This window comes from Dendrobates tinctorius, unplaced genomic scaffold (assembly GCF_039654945.1).
Source record: "Dendrobates tinctorius isolate UK_male_01 unplaced genomic scaffold, ASM3965494v1 ptg000384l, whole genome shotgun sequence".
Classification (NCBI taxonomy): domain Eukaryota; kingdom Metazoa; phylum Chordata; class Amphibia; order Anura; family Dendrobatidae; genus Dendrobates; species Dendrobates tinctorius.
In genome coordinates, this window is record NW_027362050.1 from 3,103,047 (window position 1) to 3,121,434 (window position 18,388).

Consider the following 18,388-nt stretch of genomic DNA (forward strand, 5'->3'; position numbering starts at 1 on the left):
GTGGCTCCGGAAGAGGAGAACCCCGCCACTTCGAGGGAGGAACAACGATCGCTATGACCAGGACGGACGTCCCATCTGTCGTCACTGCCACAAGGCAGGTCATCTTGCAAGATTCTGTCCTTTAAACGAGTAACCCCTGGGGCAGAGGGCCAACCCCCAGGAGCAGGACCACAAGGCCCAAAGAACTGGCGAGCCAAGTATTTTGGAGAGAGACCAGTCCTTCCAGTGGTGATTGACGGCATCCCCATGAACGCTTTATGGACACTGGCTCGCAGGTGACCACTATGCCCTATATCCTCTACAAGCGGTATTGGGCTGACACTGAACTTACCCGTAGCCCCAGTGATGAACTGAAAGTAGTTGCCAGTAATGGTCAGTCTTTGCCGCAGATTGGATGTAAAGAGATTACTGTTAAAGTGGGTCGGGTAGAGCTAAAATCTCAAGGTCTGATAGTTGTGGATATTGATCGACGTGAATGTAATCCCATGATGACTCTTGGTACAAATGTAATTGAAAATTGTCTTTCCGAGGTTATTGTCTTGTTGCAACAGGTGGCTGAGACTGCTGGTTCCAGTGAACAACGAGTCCTGCAGAAGGAGATCAAGGCCCTGATGCAAAGACAGCAGGTAGAACTCTCTGGCGGAGAAATTGGCAGCGTCAGAGTGAGTGATGCTTTCCCCATTGCAATACCCCCCAGATGTGAAATGTTGATTTGGTGTCGGGCAGCTATAGGCCTCAGAGGAAAAGATTACCAGGCATTGGTAGAGCCAGTATAGTCTGATAGCAGGCCCACTGTCCTGACAGCCAGAGGGGTAGTTTATGTACGAAAGGGGAGAGTACCTGTACGCCTTTTGAATTGCGGGGAGGAGGAGGCCACAATACCTCAGTATGCCACAGTTGCTAAGCTGCTCACTGTCAGTAATAATGCAATGCCAGGTGGAGGACAATGGCTCTGTAAAGCAGCTGGAGGAGTGGTGCCAGCAACTGCAGGTGGGGACTGACTCTACACCTTCACATCAAAAGAATGGGGTTTACAGGGTGACCCAGGAGTATGAGCGGGTATTCAGTAAACACCCTCTAGATTTTGGGAAGGCAAAAGGGGTTCAACATCATATCCCCACTGGAGATCATCCACCCATTAAAGAAAGGTACTAGCCTATACCCCCAACACAATACCAATGTGCTAAAGGTGTGTTGAGAGAGATGAAGGAAGCTGGGGTTATCAGAGACTGTTGTAGCCCATGGGCAGCTCCCTTAGTTTTTGTAAAGAAAAAGGATGGTACCATGAGAATGTGTGTTGATTACAGGAAAATTAACAGCATTACACATAAAGATGCCTACCCATTACCTAGAATTGAGGAATCATTAGCTGCACTTAAAACTGCTAACTATTTTTGCACCTTGGATCTCACTAGTGGGTATTGGCAGGTTCCCGTGGCAGACGCAGACAAGAAGAAAACAGTATTTACCACTCCAATGGGTCTCTGTGAGTTCAACTATATGCCATTTTGGCTCTGCACCGCCCCAGGAACATTTCAACGGCAGATGGAGTGCTGCCTGGGACACATGAACTTTGAGACAGTCCTGTTGTACCTTGATGATGACATTGTTTTCTCCAAGACTTATGAAGACCATCCATCTGGAACACCTGGCTGAGGTGTTTGAAGCCTTGTCCAACTTTGACCTGAAGGTGAAGCCTTCCAAATGCCACCTCCTGAAGCCCAAGGTACAGTACCTCGGACATGTGGTGAGTGCAGAAAGTGTGGCACCAGATCCAGACAAAGTCACAGTCATCCGGGACTGGCCGAAGCCCAGTAACCTCCATGAAGTACGCCAATTCCTCGGACTGGTAGGCTACTACCGAAGGTTCATCAAAGGCTTCATGGAGATAGCCACCCCTATGCAAAATCTTCTGGTGGGGCAGTCCAAGAAGGCGAAACAGAAAAGTTCCACCTTTGAATGGACTGAGGAGTTGGAGAGATCCTTCACTCGACTGAAGATGGCTCTCACAGGGGATGAAGTTCTGGCCTACCCAGATTATGACAAACCGTTTGTGTTGTATACTGATGCCAGCAATGTGGGGCTAGGAGCAGTACTGTCACAGGTACAGAATGGCAAAGAAAGAGTGATCTCCTACGCCAGCAGGAAGCTTCGTCCCACTGAAAGGAACTCCGACAACTACAGTTCCTTCAAGCTGGAGTTCCTCGCCATAGTCTGGGCTGTGACTGAAAGATTCAAGCATTGCCTAGCTTCAGCCAAGTTTACCATCTTCATGGACAACAACCCGTTGACTCACTTGGAAACTGCAAAACTAGGTGCACTGGAGCAGCGATGGATGGCTCGGCTATCTAACTATGACTTTACCATCAAGTACTGAGCAGGGCACAAGAATGCCAATGCTGATGCGCTGTTCAGAATGCCTAATCTGCCAGATGCAGGAGAAGTCCCTGAGGCTCTTGAAGAAATAGAGTTACCTCCCTTCCACCGGCCACTTGCGGCCCAACGTGCTCAAGGAGTGGGAAACAGACGGTCTGGCTTGAAAGAGGTCACCCTAAATCCATTGCCCCATCATGACTGGGCAGAGACTTAGGATAATGACCCCGCAGTCTGCCTGGTGAAGGAGCTACTGTCACAAGCTGACTCACGCCCAGAGTCGGATGCTCCTGAAGAAACCCAGCAGTTGTGGAAGGAAAGAGGCAGACTGTTCATTTATGAAGGAAAGCTGTGTCGGAGGAGTATCAATGCCCGCACTCATGAGCTGGTGTGGCAGTCCCAAAGAGAGAGGCATCAATGGTCTTGGAAGCATACCACAATGGAGCTGGCCACTTCAGATGGAAGAAGTTGGAAGCATTGCTCCGGGAGAGATTCTACTGGGCTGGTATGAGGAAAGCCATTGAAAAGTGGTGCCGGGAGTGTGCACAATGTAACCTGCGCAGAAAGGATCGAAACAGCCAGAGATCTCCTCTGCAGCCAATAATAACCAAACAGCCACTCGAGTTGGTAGCCCTGGACCATGTGAAGCTGGTTCCAAGCCGGTCAGGCTACATCTATGCTCTCACCATCATGGACCACTACTCACGATTCCTGGTAGTTGTGCCTGTCAAAGGTCAAACAGCCAGGACAGCAGCCAGAGCATTCCAACAGCACTTCTGTTGACCACATGGGTATCCTGAGCGAGTGCTTACAGATCAAGGTCCCGCCTTTGAGGCAGAAGTGTTCCAGGAATTCTGTAACTTGTATGGTTGTAAGAAGATCCGGACAAAACCATACCATCCACAGACCAATGGCATGTGTGAAAAGATGAACCCGGGTGGTGATTGATCTGCTGAAGACCTTGCCTTTGGAAGAGAGGAATCTGTGGCCAGAGAAGTTGCCAGATCTGGTAGACCTTTACAATCACATCCTTGTGAATTCCACCAACTGCACTCCAGCTTACCTAATGAGAGCGAGACCTGGCAAGTTGCCTATTGATTTGGACATGGGAGTCCTTACATCTGAGGTGACAGCCCCAGATGCTGAATGGGATACAGAAAGACAACAGCAGTACCGTAGAGTACAAGAGTGTGTGGAGAAGAGTCTAGCACAAGCAAGACAAAAACAAGAAAGGCACTACAACCAACGTGCACCTGCAGTTCCCTTGTCACCAGGAGAACAAGTCCTCAAGAGGAAGAGAAGACTGCATAAATTGGATGACCAATTGGAAACTGAACCTTACACCATTTTACCCTCGAACTTTGACAATACCAAGTTGTGCCTTATTAGTAGAGATGGAGGAGAAACCTCAGCAGCAATATCCAGGGATCATCTGAAACCGTGCCCTGACCAGTTAAGAGAAAGAATGGAAGAACAAAATAACATCCAACCCATGGAAGAAGAAGAAAAGGTCAGCACTATACTTGGAGAATTCCCTGCCAATTGGACTAAAGTAAATTATGCTATAGTGGTGCCAGTGTTGACATTTCCCCAACTGGTAGTACAAGAAGACGTGACTCAAGAGAACTCTGAAAATCAGGAAGTTCAGGTAGCAGATGCCATACCAGCAGTGGAGCCAGAGAACCCTCGCCCTGCCAGTGGTGAATCTGTCATGCCCATGGTGAATCTAAGAGTTCGCAGACAATCTAGTACCTCTGTGTTACGTAGAAACATCAGTATTGTAGCCAGTTCAACACCAGTGGTTAGTACCAGACAACCAGTGAGGTCCCCAACCACACCAGTATTACGCAGAACCACTCGTACCACACAAGGTATACCACCCATTAGATTCCGCATATAATAAATTAAAGTAATGTAACTGTCAAACTGTACATATGTAACTGTTTAAGTTTTGTGCCTGCAGATAATCTGTAAGAATTTCCTTTGAATTTTCCAGTTTTGTTTTTATGAACATTTTGACCACAGGACTGTATGTGGTCACTACTCTTGTAACTAGTTCACCATTTGCCCAGGAATGGACCATGGACATTGATGCTTGGACTTATCATCATAGGACTATTTTTGGAGCTTTTGCCAAGTAAAGGTAGAGAAACTGCACCCTATTGTGTCCTTGCCTCCTTCCTGCAACATCTTCAGCACTGCTACATCTCTGTGCCAAACACTGCACTTTCTTCCTAACCCTTTATCTACACTGCCCTGGGACTACAGCCCAGCCTGTGGAGGGCTACAACATAATAGCTGCACTACACCATCAGTCCCAGAGGATCTGCATGCAGCGTCGGCTTAACACCTCCCTTGCCGAACACCACAGGTGGCGTCACGAATCATTCATCTATAAACTTTATTACCAACTCAACCCCTTTTACATGGGCGCCCAGGGCCACGGACCGGGTCACCGCTGCTGTGACATTCCCATCTGAGAGACCGGCCCGGTACCGAGTACCCCACAGCCCTGGGAGGGCGACCCAGATCCACTAATCAGTGTTATAACCCCTGCTTTCTTGCTAGAATTGCAAGACTCATAAATATGAGGATACTTGCTGTGTTGAAAGTATGGGTGGTTATCCCTAAGGAACTTCGACTCTTGAACACATGCAATGTCAACCCGTGCATTTATCAACTCTCTCCAAAAAGTGTGTCTTTTCTTAGGGCTGTTTAAGCCTCTGACATTGTAAAATAAAAATTTAAGACTCATATCTGAGGAACAACAGGAACGGACCACTGATATGAGGAGGGAGTTGGTAAGTGATTTAGGTTGGAAGCTAACAAAGCAACTAGATCAATGAATGAAAACAAATACCGTATTTTCCGCTTTGTAAGACGCACTTTTTTCCCCCCAAAATTTGGGGGGAAAACAGGGGTGCGTCTTACAAAGCGGACATGCCTTACCTAGGCTGTGATCGGGGGCGTCCGGCGGTTGCTGGCCGCTGCTGCGGGTGTGTCCGGTGCCGCGTTGTGTGCCCGTCGATGCCCGGGGCTCTGCCAACATTGAGCGACAGGCCAGAGCCCCGGCATTTCCTCAGTTCCCTGTGTGCCGGTAAAAAGATGGCCGACGGCGCGTGCGCAGATGGGATCTCGGGACCCAGTTCTCGAGAGATGAGATTTGAAATCTCATCTCTCGAGAGGTGGGTCCCGAGATCCCATCTGCGCACGCGCCGGCGGCCATTTTCCCTGGGTTCCCTGTGTGCGCGCGGTGGTGCCTGCAAAAAAATGGCCGCCGCGCGTGCGCAGATGGGATCTCGGGATCCAGCTCTCGAGAGATGAGATTTCAGATCTCATCTCTCGAGAACTGGTCCCGAGATCCCATCTGCGCACGCGCCGGCGGCCATTTTTTTTTTACCGGCACTTCAGCGCACATATACAGGGAACCGAGGAAATGCTGGGGCTCTGGTCTGTCGAACAATGTCGGCAGAGCCCCGGGCATCGATGGGCACACAACGCCGCACCGGAGCACCCGCAGCACCGGCTTCCAACCGCCGGACAAGTGGAGAAACCTGACACCTGCACAAGACTCTGCAGCAGCAACAGCACACATCGGAGCCCCCCCTCATCCCTGAATGCGGCCTGCAGCATCACTCCACGCCTGCCTCCTCCAGCAGCGAGCCTGGGATCCCTCTACACCGCAGCCACCAACCCCGGTAAGCAATAAGATGCAAGGATTATAAGAGGCACCACCATTTTATTAAAAAATATTTTTTTCTTATTTTTCTCCTCAAAAATTGTGGTGCGTCTTATAATCCGGAGCGTCTTATAAAGCGAAAAATACGGTAACTATCAAATGTTATTTATACTTTTGCTTCAAACTAGATATAATGGAACAATTTAATCTGTGAAACTGGTCAAGTAGTTCAAAGCAAAGAAACTACCTCTATAATATCGGGGGTAAGTCCATGAACTGGAATAGGAGGGTAAACCTCCAGTACAAGAGACTACAGGCCTGAGTACCTGTGGAAGAAAAGGTTAATAAGCCGGCAGGCTATGCATAATTAGATCAGTTATTATGCCTGGGATGACTGTTGCTAATTGAATCCTAGAAATCGGCTCCTTCCTCTGGAGTGAAGATGGGGGTCGTTCTCCCTCTATAGTTCACCAGCAGATTGACGGGAAAACCCCATTTATAGGGTATGTCCTTGTCCCGAAGGGCTGCAGTTATATTGTGAAAGGACCGACGTAATTCCAGCGTCTCCTTGGATAAATCCGGGAAAACTTTGAGATCTTTGTATGGGTCAGCGAAGGATTTGTTGATCTTGAGATAATTTAGGATCCTTTCCTTAGTCTGATAGAAATGGACTCTGCGAATTGTGTCTCTTGGAAGTTCCTGAGAAATTTTTGGCGGACGAGGAAGCCTGTGTGCTCTGTCTATTATCAAGTCAGATTCGATTCAGATAGGTCAGGGATGGTTAGCTTGAAAATTTCTTGGATATGACTTGTAAGATTTTCTTGGAGGATGCTTTCGGGCATCTCCCGGATTTTAATATTATTCCTCCGTCCCCTATCCTCTAAGTCGGACATTTTGACTCTCAGTTTTTGTACTTCGGCTGATAAGTACTGAATGTCGATTGAGGACTCCTTCGACTTTCGTTCAAGTTTGCACAATCTTTCTTCATGATTGGCTAGTTGCCTGTCGATGTTCTCACAATATTTTTTAAAGTTATTATCCATTTTTTGGCTTAATAGCTCGAAATTTTTGTTCATAGATTTAAACAGTTTACTGAGCATGTCTTGGGTGGGGTCTTGAGGGTTAGCAGATTGCTGAGATGGTGGGTGGTCAGATCCTGGATCCAGAGCAGATTTTCCAGGTCTAAATTTGGTTTTAGCGGGAGTTGGATTAGGTGATGTGTCGCTTGACACTCCTTCGGAGTCCGAGATCTCCTCTTGATTTGAGCAAGATTCGGCCCATGCTCCTGGAGTTCTCCTTTTTTTGTTGTAGGAGGTATCCATAGTTTCCGCTGAATAATATGTTGAAATCTGTTTCGAATTAGGGGTATTGAATTGAGAAGACAGATTTGTTCTTCTAGTTTGACCTGGAGTAAGAGGAATGTCCCTTGTAGGAGACCTGGATCTCAATGGGCTTGAGGTATTATCTTGTGGTCTAGTTTGATGCCTGTTCCAGGAGGAAATTTCCATCTTTCATTGATTTTGTGACTTGGGAAGAAATGGGGTAGAGAGTTTACCTATGGACTTGGAATTGCTCATAATGGTAATAAAATTTCGTTGAGATGGAGAAGCAGAAATAGAAAAGATTTGCGGCGTCACGGTAGCGATCTCAAATGGAGTCGCACAGAAGTTGTAATGAGGTAAAGACTCCGCGGGGGGTTTTGGTGCGATGCCGAAGGATTGCGATGGGAAAGCAAGACTTAGTAAAGTCCTGTTTAAGGACGCCCGGTTCCACTGCGTCTCGTTAGGGACCTTGCGAACAGAGACGGAGTCTAGTGGAGACCAGATAAGGACACTTGAATCTCCGGCAGTAAGAGAAATCGCAGAGGGGATCGCGGAACCACACAAAGGTAGGTCGCAGCTGCGTCCCGATTCGCTGATATCTACAAAAGGAGGTCGTAGCTGGGTCCCGATTATGGAGCTTGCAGAAGGTCACAGCTGTGACCTGATTCTTTGTGGCAAAAGAGGGCCTCTCTGCTTACCAATCAGTCTCGTTCTGTGTCCGCGGTCCTGGTGTGACTATGAGATTTTGATGGTCTGTGGTCTGGACCAGGAGGGCCTGTATTTTCGGCTCCGGTCGCAGTTATGATGAGGCTGGCAGCCCTGGAAATGAAATTGGCCGCTACCAGCTACTTTAGCCCCCGGCTTTACGGCCTAGCAGTCGTTTTAGGCCTCAATCCTCTGTAGTGCCCCTAAAGGTCTGAAGTCGATTTTTACCGGGCCTGAAGTGATCTCTTAGGTGTCAGAAGTATGTTATGCACAGATTTAGTGCTGAATGGCGTGTTTTAGCCGCTGTGGAAGTCAGATTAGGGAGGTATACTCTCCAGAGCTCCAAAACTTACATCCACCTCATGTGGGATCTAGGCCACGCCCCAAATTTATTTTACTATGGACCCAGCACTGATCTCTAGCCACAGGCCACTCCTGCCAGCGATTCCTCTGACGTCATGCTGGCAGAGCAGTGGCTTCTCTCCCACTCTGTTCTGTTGATGTGACGTGACTGCAGACATCATGCTGATTGACAGCCGGCTTCCCACTGCCTAACTGCAGAGACCCAGCAGTCAATCAGCATGACATCGGAGCATAAGAAGACGAGCTGCTCTGTTGATGTAGAGCAGCTGAATCGCTGGCAGGAGCAGTCAGTGATCTCTCCAAACCCACGCCGGGTACAACAGGCAGGTGATTACCTTTGTTAGCAACTACCTGCCTATTCCTTTTTATTCCCATAGCAAAAAATTAAGTAATCCTGGACAACCCCTTTAATTGGTGTCTGTGGTTTGAAGTCTGGTGATGTGGGACCTTGCTAGCTTCCGATGCTTGATCTGATCACTTCTGATGCCTGATCTGATTGGGTCGCCCCTCACACCCAGAGCTGCGGGGTACTCGGTACCGGGCCGGTGTCAGGGGGAATGTGTGTCACAGCAGCGGTGACCCGGTCCGTGGCCCTGGGCGCCCAATATCAATGGCGGTGATGTTAATGGTGTAATAGTCTATTTGGATAGTCTGTGACGCCACCCGTGGTGTTTGGCAAGTAAGATGTTGAGCCAACACTGCATGCAGATCCACTCGGACTGATGGTGTGGTGCAGCAAAGATGGTGTAGCTCCCCACAGGTGGAGCTGTAGTCCCAGGGCAGTGTAGGTGCAATGGATGAGGAGAGGCGCAGAATGGTATAGATCAAACAAGGAGGAACAACGAGCATATGTAGCCAAAAATTCTAAGAAAAATTGTATCTATCAAAAATTATGTTTTAATAAATATATATAGTACAAAGATTATGTAATAACAAACATGCATGGGCATATATCAATATCATGTGGCTAGCTCCATGGGTCAATATAATGACCCGGAAAAGCGGGACCCAGCTATATAACAACACATGTACCATTCAAAAAAGGTCACATAGAAGATTAGAAATTATTCCAAGACAAGAGTTTAGCGATAAGGAGAGAGCAAATAAATAGAAATACACAGTACTAAAATCCCCTAATACATATCAATCACTTTACTGCTAGGTAAACATTATATGGTAAGGGTAAATAAACATACCACAACTCTGAATACCTCCCATTGACAGAACATAGCACCTTTATATATACACTAGATTATGGCCCGATGCTATCGCATCGGGAGGATGCGATAGCATCACACCTCTTGCCATGTTAACCCTCAACACACACACTCCTCAACACACACTCCTCTCACCTTTCACCATCTCCACTCACTCTTTCACTCCACATACGACCCCTTCTCTCACTCCGTCTCTCATACTCACGCCGTCATCGCCGCTGCTCCAAGATCCCCGACATCTTCTTCCGCCGGCGCCATCCTGGATCCAGACGTTGTCCACGCCGGCGACATGTTCTTGCGGCGACGCCATCTTGAGTATCGTGAAATCCCGCGATAGTCAAGATGGCGTCGCCGGAAGAACATGTCGCCGGCGTGGACGACGTCGGGATCCAAAATGGCGTCGGCGAAATCTCGCGAGTTTTCGCCGACGCCATTTTGGATCCCGACGTCGTCCTCGCCGGCGACATGTTCTAGCGGTGACGCCATCTTGACTATCGTGGGATTTCGCCGATCCAAAATGGCGTCGCCGCAAGAACATATCGCCGGCGTGGACAACATCGGGATCCAAAATGGCGTCGGCGTAATCTCGCGAGATTTTGCTGACGCCATCTTTTTGGATCCCGAGTCGTCCACGCCAGCGATATGTTCTTGCGGCGACGCCATCTTGAATATCGCGGGATTTCACGAAATCCAAGATGGCGTCGCCGCAAGAACATGTCGGCGGCCTGGAGAACGTCTGGATCCAGGATCGCGGCGGCGGAGGAAGATGTCGGGGCAGCGACGATGACGGTGTGAATATGAGAAACGGAGTGAGAGAAAGGAACGTATGTGGAGTGAAAGAGTGAGTGGACGTGAGTGGAGGTGAAAGGTGAGAGGAGTGTGTGTTGAGGCGGTGTGGTGTGTTGAGGGTTAACATGTGCGTGTGTGTGGTGACGTCACCGGTTACAACTGGACGGAAGTTGTTACAACCGGAAGCTGCTTAGGGCATTTATTATTATAGATAGTCCAGTGCATGATAAAGGAGGGATTAGTGAGAAATTGGTGAGGAATAGTTACCCATAACTGAGGAAGCGACATCCTGTGTACGCGAAACGCTCGTCGGGGTACATGACCTGGGTCCTGATGGGACTTCACATACACCATTATGGGTAACTATTCCTCACCAATTTCTCACTAATCCCTCCTTTATCATGCGCTGGACTATGTATATATAAAGGCGCTATGTTCTGTCAATGGGAGGTATTCAGAGTTGTGGTATGTTTATTTACACTTACCATATAATGTTTACCTAGCGGTAAAGTGATTGATATGTATTAGGGGATTTTAGTACTGTGTATTTTTATTCATTTGCTCTCTCCTTATCGCTAAACACGTCTTGGAATAATTTCTAATCTTCTATGTGACCTTTTTTGAATGGTACATGTGTTGTTATATAGTTGGGTCCCGCTTTTCCGGGTCATTATATTGACCCATGGAGCTAGTCACATGATATTGATATATGCCCATGCATGTTTGTTATTACATAATCTTTGTACTATATATATTTATTAAAACATAATTTTTGATAGATACAATTTTTCTTTGTATTTTTGGCTACATATACTCGTTGTTCCTCCTTGTTTGAAGTATGATATTGAGTCGCCTTATAGCATGGACATTTGAGATTTTTTGCTGGTGTTATTATTTGAGAATGGTATAGATGTTGTTACCCAGGTGTAGCGGTGCGGGAATAACTGGAGGACACCAGGGTGTGCGGTTCCAAGGCTTTACTCACTGTTTGCAGTTCACACCACTGCCTGCCTCCGTACTGTGTTCTCCAGACCAAGGCTCCAGCCAACCTCCAGGCCAGAGAGGGTTCTCCCTTCCACACTCCACCAATATGTACCTTCACTGAACGACTCCTCCAATGCGCCTTTAGGTGCGAAGCACTCCAGTACTTAGTTACCCTGGAATGCCTCTCTCTAGGTGTTCCTAGTCTCTACTTGTATGACAGACAGCTGTAGCCTGCTTCGGGGACTCCTCACTGCATCCCGGCTTTCTATTCAGTTGCTGTTGTGTCCCAAGTCTATGATGGGAGCAAGGAGTTAGTGGCGTCACTACTCCTCCGGTGTCTGTTGCCAGACATAAAGATCCAATCAACCTCGGGGACCGGGCCTCGGCCTTTGCGCTCTGGACTGGAAGGGTTCTCTATCTTTCTCAACCTGCTTCCCACCGTCCTTCTATTCTCCTTCGTTCCGATCTGATCTATCTCTTTCTTGGAAGGTTAGGTTATCAATCTTATCAGTCTCTTTCTCTGGTCTTTCTCATGCCAGCAGCCCAGATCACTGGGACCTGCTGCAGCACGTCCTTCAGACACTCATCTTCACTCTTCTCTCTCTCCAACTAACCAACCCCTAACTCTCACTCTTCCCACTCTTTTATATCATCTCACTCCACCCGCCTCCCAGCACATCTCGTGTTACGAAGCAGGGTTCCACGAGGGGTGCTTTGCTAACCCCCAGCCTGAAGCTGTTAGGTGGCCCCACTGAACTATCCTGTGTGTGGAATGCAGGTGTGGAGTGTGGTCAGGAGTTACCACCTTACCTGGATGGTGGGGCACTACACCTTAGGAGAAGGTGCAGTACCTCTGTGGCGACTGAAGCCTCAGAGGCGCCACATACCCCCCCGTTAAACACAGCACATCCGCGGGCTGCAAGACAACAAAAGGTACAATACAGGAACACACAAAAAAAATTTTAAATGCTGTTTAACAATACTTATCTAATCTTCCTAATGTATGAGGCACATTTTCTTAAACGTTACAAACAGGCTAACTTCCTATCTTAGTATCAAAAATTTCTTTAAGTGCAATTCTTAATTCCAAGTGCTATACTCAACACATTTTCTTTCTTACATTTTCTATCAATTATTCTTTCTCTCTAGTACACATTTATTTTTCTACTTTCACTGTCTCTTCTAGACGCAAGACACTGACCATCTACACTTGGCCTGTCACCTGTCACTTTCAATTCTTCAGTCTTTATTCAATTCTCACATTCTATCTCAAAACTTTTCTAATTTTCTGTATCAAATATTCTATAAAAGACATTTACTTTTCATAAGACACAACATTATCAAATACGTTATCATAAAACATTCAAAGATTCTTGCAAAGTGCTGAACACTGCTCCCAGCCAGGATTTCTTGCAGTGTCCCTTGAGGTAGACATCATTCTTCGAAAAGTGTCCATTCAAAAACATCATCTTCACAAAGTGTCTTTGTGTAACCATTATCTTCACAAAAGGGTCCTATATGTAAAACCAAGAAAGGGCACCTAAAGAGGTGCAACTATTTATAGTAAAGTTTTGAACCAATCAGCGTCTATGATCTCTACAGTTCCATTTCAATAACAACGCTGCCAATCAAAAACTGGGCAACATGATGAACAAAAAGACAAAGGCACAACTGGTGCAAACAAACCCTCCTGGGCAACGAGATTTGAAGTTTGTAAAGCATTTTTCTTCTACTGGTGATCCCCTCCTGGGGTTCTGGAAGCTGAACCATCACCATATTCGAGATAATCATTGACCATTTTTAGGTAGTCCTCTTCCCACGGTGTCAAGCCAGAGATCTTCTTTTTAGGCTGCCGGGTTGGAATTGACGTGGTAATCGTTGGATTCCTAGACACCTGAGCACCTTGGGTGGTAACTGTAGGTGGAGGAGCATTAACAGGTCTCTTTGGCAGGTACTGCTCAATAAATTCTGCAGGGATACGGCGTACATTTAGGGTAGATGTGTAGGTCAGCGCTGCCTGGGGACAGTCCGGTGTAGTAGCGACAGGTACCGATGGAGGGGGTACCGCTGGTGTAGGCCCCGCCGGGGCGCGCTGCCGTCTCAGCCTCTTCAGCGCTTCTCTTCTTAGCTGCAGACGAGTAGTCAGTTCCGTGATCTCATCCTGTAGCTGCTGGCAACTCATGCCAGTTTCAGGGTTGGAGCCGTCAGCCACGGCGCCGGGGGTTTGCACTTCTCCGCGCTCCGCAGGCCTCCTTCCCTCACTCTCCAAAATGGCGCTCTGGCGTTCTTCTTGCTCCGCCCTTCTGCTCGCCACTGGCTTCCTCTGCCCCTCCTTCCGGGGGCAGCGTCTTCTTCCAGCGCCTCCATACCAAGCCAGCACACGAACCCCTCGGGGGGTGGGCCATGCATCTTTCACATAGTAATTCAGGCAGGGAAGGCCCAAGACTCTTCGCGGTCTTTTCTTAGGACCTCCCATCTCTTCACGCCCTTCTTATCCGCGCCAGCGGCCATATTTGAGATTCATGTCACAGTCTATTAAATTTGGTCTTTTGCACATTTTCAAAAGTTGTAAATCCAAGGCACACAGAACCAGATAGCATCGGGTCTCGTCATCCTGTTCGTGACGCCAAAATTGGGTCGCCCCTCACACCCAGGGCTGCGGGGTACTCGGTACCGGGCCGGTGTCAGGGGGAATGTGTGTCACAGCAGCGGTGACCCGGTCCGTGGCCCTGGGCGCCCAATATTAATGGCGGTGATGTTAATGGTGTAATAGTCTATTTGGATAGTTCATGACGCCACCCGTGGTGTTTGGCAAGTAAGATGTTGAGCCAACGCTGCATGCAGATCCACTGGGAATGATGGTGTGGTGCAGCAGAGATGGTGTAGCTCCCCACAGGTGGAGCTGTAGTCCCAGGACAGTGTAGGTGCAATGGATGAGGGGAGGCGCAGAATGGTATCGATGTTGTTACCCAGGTGTAGCGGTGCTGGAATAACTGGAGGACACCAGGGTGTGCGGTTCCAAGGCTTTACTCACTGTTTGCAGTTCACACACACGCCTGCCTCCGTACTGTGTTCTCCAGACCAAGGGTCCAGCCAACCTCCAGGCCAGATAGGATTCTCCCTTCCACGCTCCGACAACATGTACCTTACTGAACGACTCCTCCAATGCGCCTTTAGGTGCGAAGCACTCCAGTACTTAGTTACCCTGGAATGCCTCTCTCTAGGTGTTCCTAGTCTCTACTTGTATGACAGACAGCTGTAGCCTGCTTTGGGGACTCCTCACTGCGTCCCGGCTCTCTATTCTGTTGCTGTTGTGTCCCAAGTCTATGATGGGAGCAAGGCGTTAGTGGCTCACTACTCCTCCGGTGTTTGTTGCCAGACATAAAGATCTAATCAACCTCGGGGACCGGGCCTCGGCTTTTGCGCTCTGGACTGGAAGGGTTCTCTATTTTTCTCAACCTGCTTCCCACCGTCCTTCTATTCTCCTTTGTTCCGATCTGTTCTATCTTTATTCTGGAAGGTTAGGTTATCAATCTTATCAGTCTCTTTCTCTCTGGTCTTTGTCGTGCCAGCAGCCCAGATCACTGGGACCTGCTGCAGCACGTCCCTCAGACACCCATCTTCTCTCTCTCTCCAACTAACCCCCTAACTCTCACTCTTCCCTCTCTTTTATATCATCTCACTCCACCCGCCTCCCAGCACATCTCGTGTTACGAAGCAGGGTTCCACGAGGGGTGCTCTGCTAATCCCCAGCCTGAAGCTGTTAAGAGGCCCCACTGAACTATCCTGTGTGTGGAATGCAGGTGTGGAGTGTGGTCAGGAGTTCCCACCTTACCTGGATGGTGGGGCACTACACCTTAGGAGAAGGTGCAGTACCTCTGTGGCGACTGAAGCCTCAGGGGCGCCACATGATCGCTTCTGATGCCTGATCTGACCGCTTCCAATGCTTGATCTGATCGTGTCCGATGCCTGATCTGATCGCTTATGATGCCTGATCTGATTGCTTCCGATGCTTTATCTTAAGGCTTCCAATGCCTGATCTGATCGCTTCTGATGCTTGATCTGATCGCTTCTGATGCTTGATCTGATCGCTTATGAATATGATGCCTGATCTGATTGCGTCCAATGCTTTATCTGATTGTGTCCCATGCCGTATTCAGTCGCTTATAATGCCTGATCTGATCACTTCTGATGCAGGATCTGATTGCTTATGATGCCTAATCTGATCGCTTCTGATGATTGATCTGATTGCTTCCAATGCCTGATCTGATCGCTTCTGATGATTGATCTGATTGCTTATGATGCTTGATCTGATCGCTTCCGGTGCCTGATCTGGTCACTTTCGATGCCTGATCTGATCACTTCCGATGCAGGATCTGATTGCTTATGATGCGTGATCTGATCGCTTCCGATGCCTGATCTGATCACTTCTGATGCCTGATCTGATCGCTTCCGATGACTGATCTGATCACTTCTGATGACTGATCTGATTGCTACCGATGTAGGATCTGATTGCTTATGATGCCTGATCTGATCGCTTCTGATGATTGATCTGATTGCTTCCGATGCCTGATCTGATTGCTTCTGATGATTGATCTGATTGCTTCCGATGCCTGATCTGATTGCTTCCGATGCCTGATCTGGTCACTTTCGATGCCTGATCTGATCACTTCCGATGCAGGATCTGATTACTTATGATGCATGATCTGATCGCTTCCGATGCCTAATCTGGTCACTTCCGATGCAGGATCTGATTGCTTATGATGCCTGATCTGATCGCTTCCGATGCCTGATCTGATCGCTTCCGATGCCTGATCTGATCGCTTCCGATGACTGATCTGATCACTTCTGATGACTGATCTGATTGCTTCCGATGCAGGATCTGATCGCTTCCGATGCCTGATCTGATCGCTTCCGATGACAGATCTGATCACTTCTGATGCCTGATCTGATCGCTTCCGATGCAGGATCTGATTGCTCATGATGCCTGATCTGATCGCTGACGATACTACATCTGATCACAGCCGATGTTTGATCTGATCGCTTGGGATGCCTGATCTGATCACTTCCGATGCGGGATATGATTACATATGATACCTGATCTGATCACTGGCGATGCTAGATCTGATCGCTTCTGATGGCCGAACTGATAACTTTGGATCTGATCACTTCGGATGCCTAATCTGAACACTTCCAATGCCATAACTGATCACTTTTGATCTGATCGGTTCTGATTTGAATGCCTGGCATCACAATAAACGCATGATGTTGTGCCTGGCTTACTCATCAGGAGAGGCGCGGGCACGCCGCCAGGTAATAGGCAGTCACAGGGCTGCCACCATGAATTACTGATGGTATTATAAACAGCTGCCTGATCAGGACTGATGCGCTTTACCTGCACAAAGTATATAAATCCCTCCTCCCTTTTTACCACTTTTTTTTTAAAAAGAAAAAACAACATAATGGAGATGCCACATCTGTAAAAGTTTTAAATATTAAAATATCATATTTTTTCCGCACCGGACAAAGCATGAAAAGAAAATTAGAATAAAATAAACGTTGTGATTGTAAACTAAAAACCAAAAAAAACCAACAAAAAACAAAATAAAAAGTTTGGGGTCATGACCAAATGTGGTTTAAAGTAGACGAGGGAACAGAATCCTGAGGAAGAAAAAGGAATAATATGAAAAAAATAAATATTTAGTTTAAGAAAACTCAAACAATAAAGCACAATAAAAAAAAAAAAACCAAAGGCAAATGTGAACGGAGCCCGACAACACGCTGCGATAGTGAGTGACCCGGTAACGGCACGTCACTGAGCCGCGGAGAGGGCGGGCCGTGTGGGCGTGTCCTATGGATTGCACTCAGAATGTGGGCGTCGCCTATTAAAGCGATGTCAATCGAGCTGAAGGCGTGGCTATGTAGATTTGAAAGACAGAGGTGCGTTGTTATAGGCCAAGGGGCGTGTTTAAAAATAAAGGCGTGGTTTGTCTGGGTAAGGTGTGCAAAGAGAGGGGCGTGTCGTTTCCAGAGTCCATGAAGCAGCCGGGAGACTAGGAGGGATCGCAGGAGGGGGGGTCCGCGGCCATGGGATCTGCCTGAGACACACGGAGCCGGAGCGCAGTGCGGGGAGCCGGGAGAACATGGCAGCTCCGCTGGGGGCCGCGCTCCTGCTTTCCTGCTGGTTAGCCTCCGTTCAGGGTGAGTTCTCCTTACTTTCCTCCGCCATGTGTCCGGTGCTGGGGGAAGCAGGGGGCGCCGCCGCTGTCTGCGGGGAGCGGAGGAGGGGAGCTGTCTGCACAGGGCCATAAAAAGTAAACTATGCACAAGTCGGAGCCTGACTCCTCATCCCCCGTGGAGCAGAGCTGTGATCAACACGAGTGGGGGCGGCACGAGTGCAACAAGTATCCTGCAGGCATGCTGGGAGCAGTAGTGTCTGTCACCAGGGAACTGCTGGGAGCAGTAGTGTCTGTCACCAGGGAGATGCTGGGAGCAGTAGTGTCTGTCACCAGGGAGATGCTGGGAGCAGTAGTGTCTGTCACCAGGGAACTGCTGGGAGCAGTAGTGTCTGTCACCAGGGAGATGCTGGGAGCAGTAGTGTCTGTCACCAGGGAGATGCTGGGAGCAGTAGTGTCTGTCACCGGGGAGATGCTGGGAGCAGTAGTGTCTGTCACCAGGGAACTGCTGGGAGCAGTAGTGTCTGTCACCGGGGAGATGCTGGGAGCAGTAGTGTCTGTCACCAGGGAGATGCTGGGAGCAGTAGTGTCTGTCACCGGGGAGATGCTGGGAGCAGTAGTGTCTGTCACCAGGGAACTGCTGGGAGCAGTAGTGTCTGTCACCAGGGAACTGCTGGGAGCAGTAGTGTCTGTCACCGGGGAGATGCTGGGAGCAGTAGTGTCTGTCACCAGGGAACTGCTGGGAGCAGTAGTGTCTATCACCGGGGAGATGCTGGGAGC

At 48.5% G+C, this 18,388-nt stretch overlaps 1 protein-coding gene across 1 annotated transcript in view; it reads left to right on the forward strand.

Moving 5' to 3' along the window:
* Positions 1-17,441: 17,441 nt before the first annotated feature.
* LRP5 (LDL receptor related protein 5) overlaps positions 17,442-18,388 on the forward strand; it is a 149,096-nt gene continuing 148,149 nt past the window's right edge. Inside the window, exon 1 of the mRNA XM_073563223.1 lies at positions 17,442-17,633. Within this exon, the coding sequence (XP_073419324.1) occupies positions 17,576-17,633 (58 nt within the window). The 5' untranslated portion in view covers positions 17,442-17,575. The remainder of the gene's footprint in view (positions 17,634-18,388) is intronic.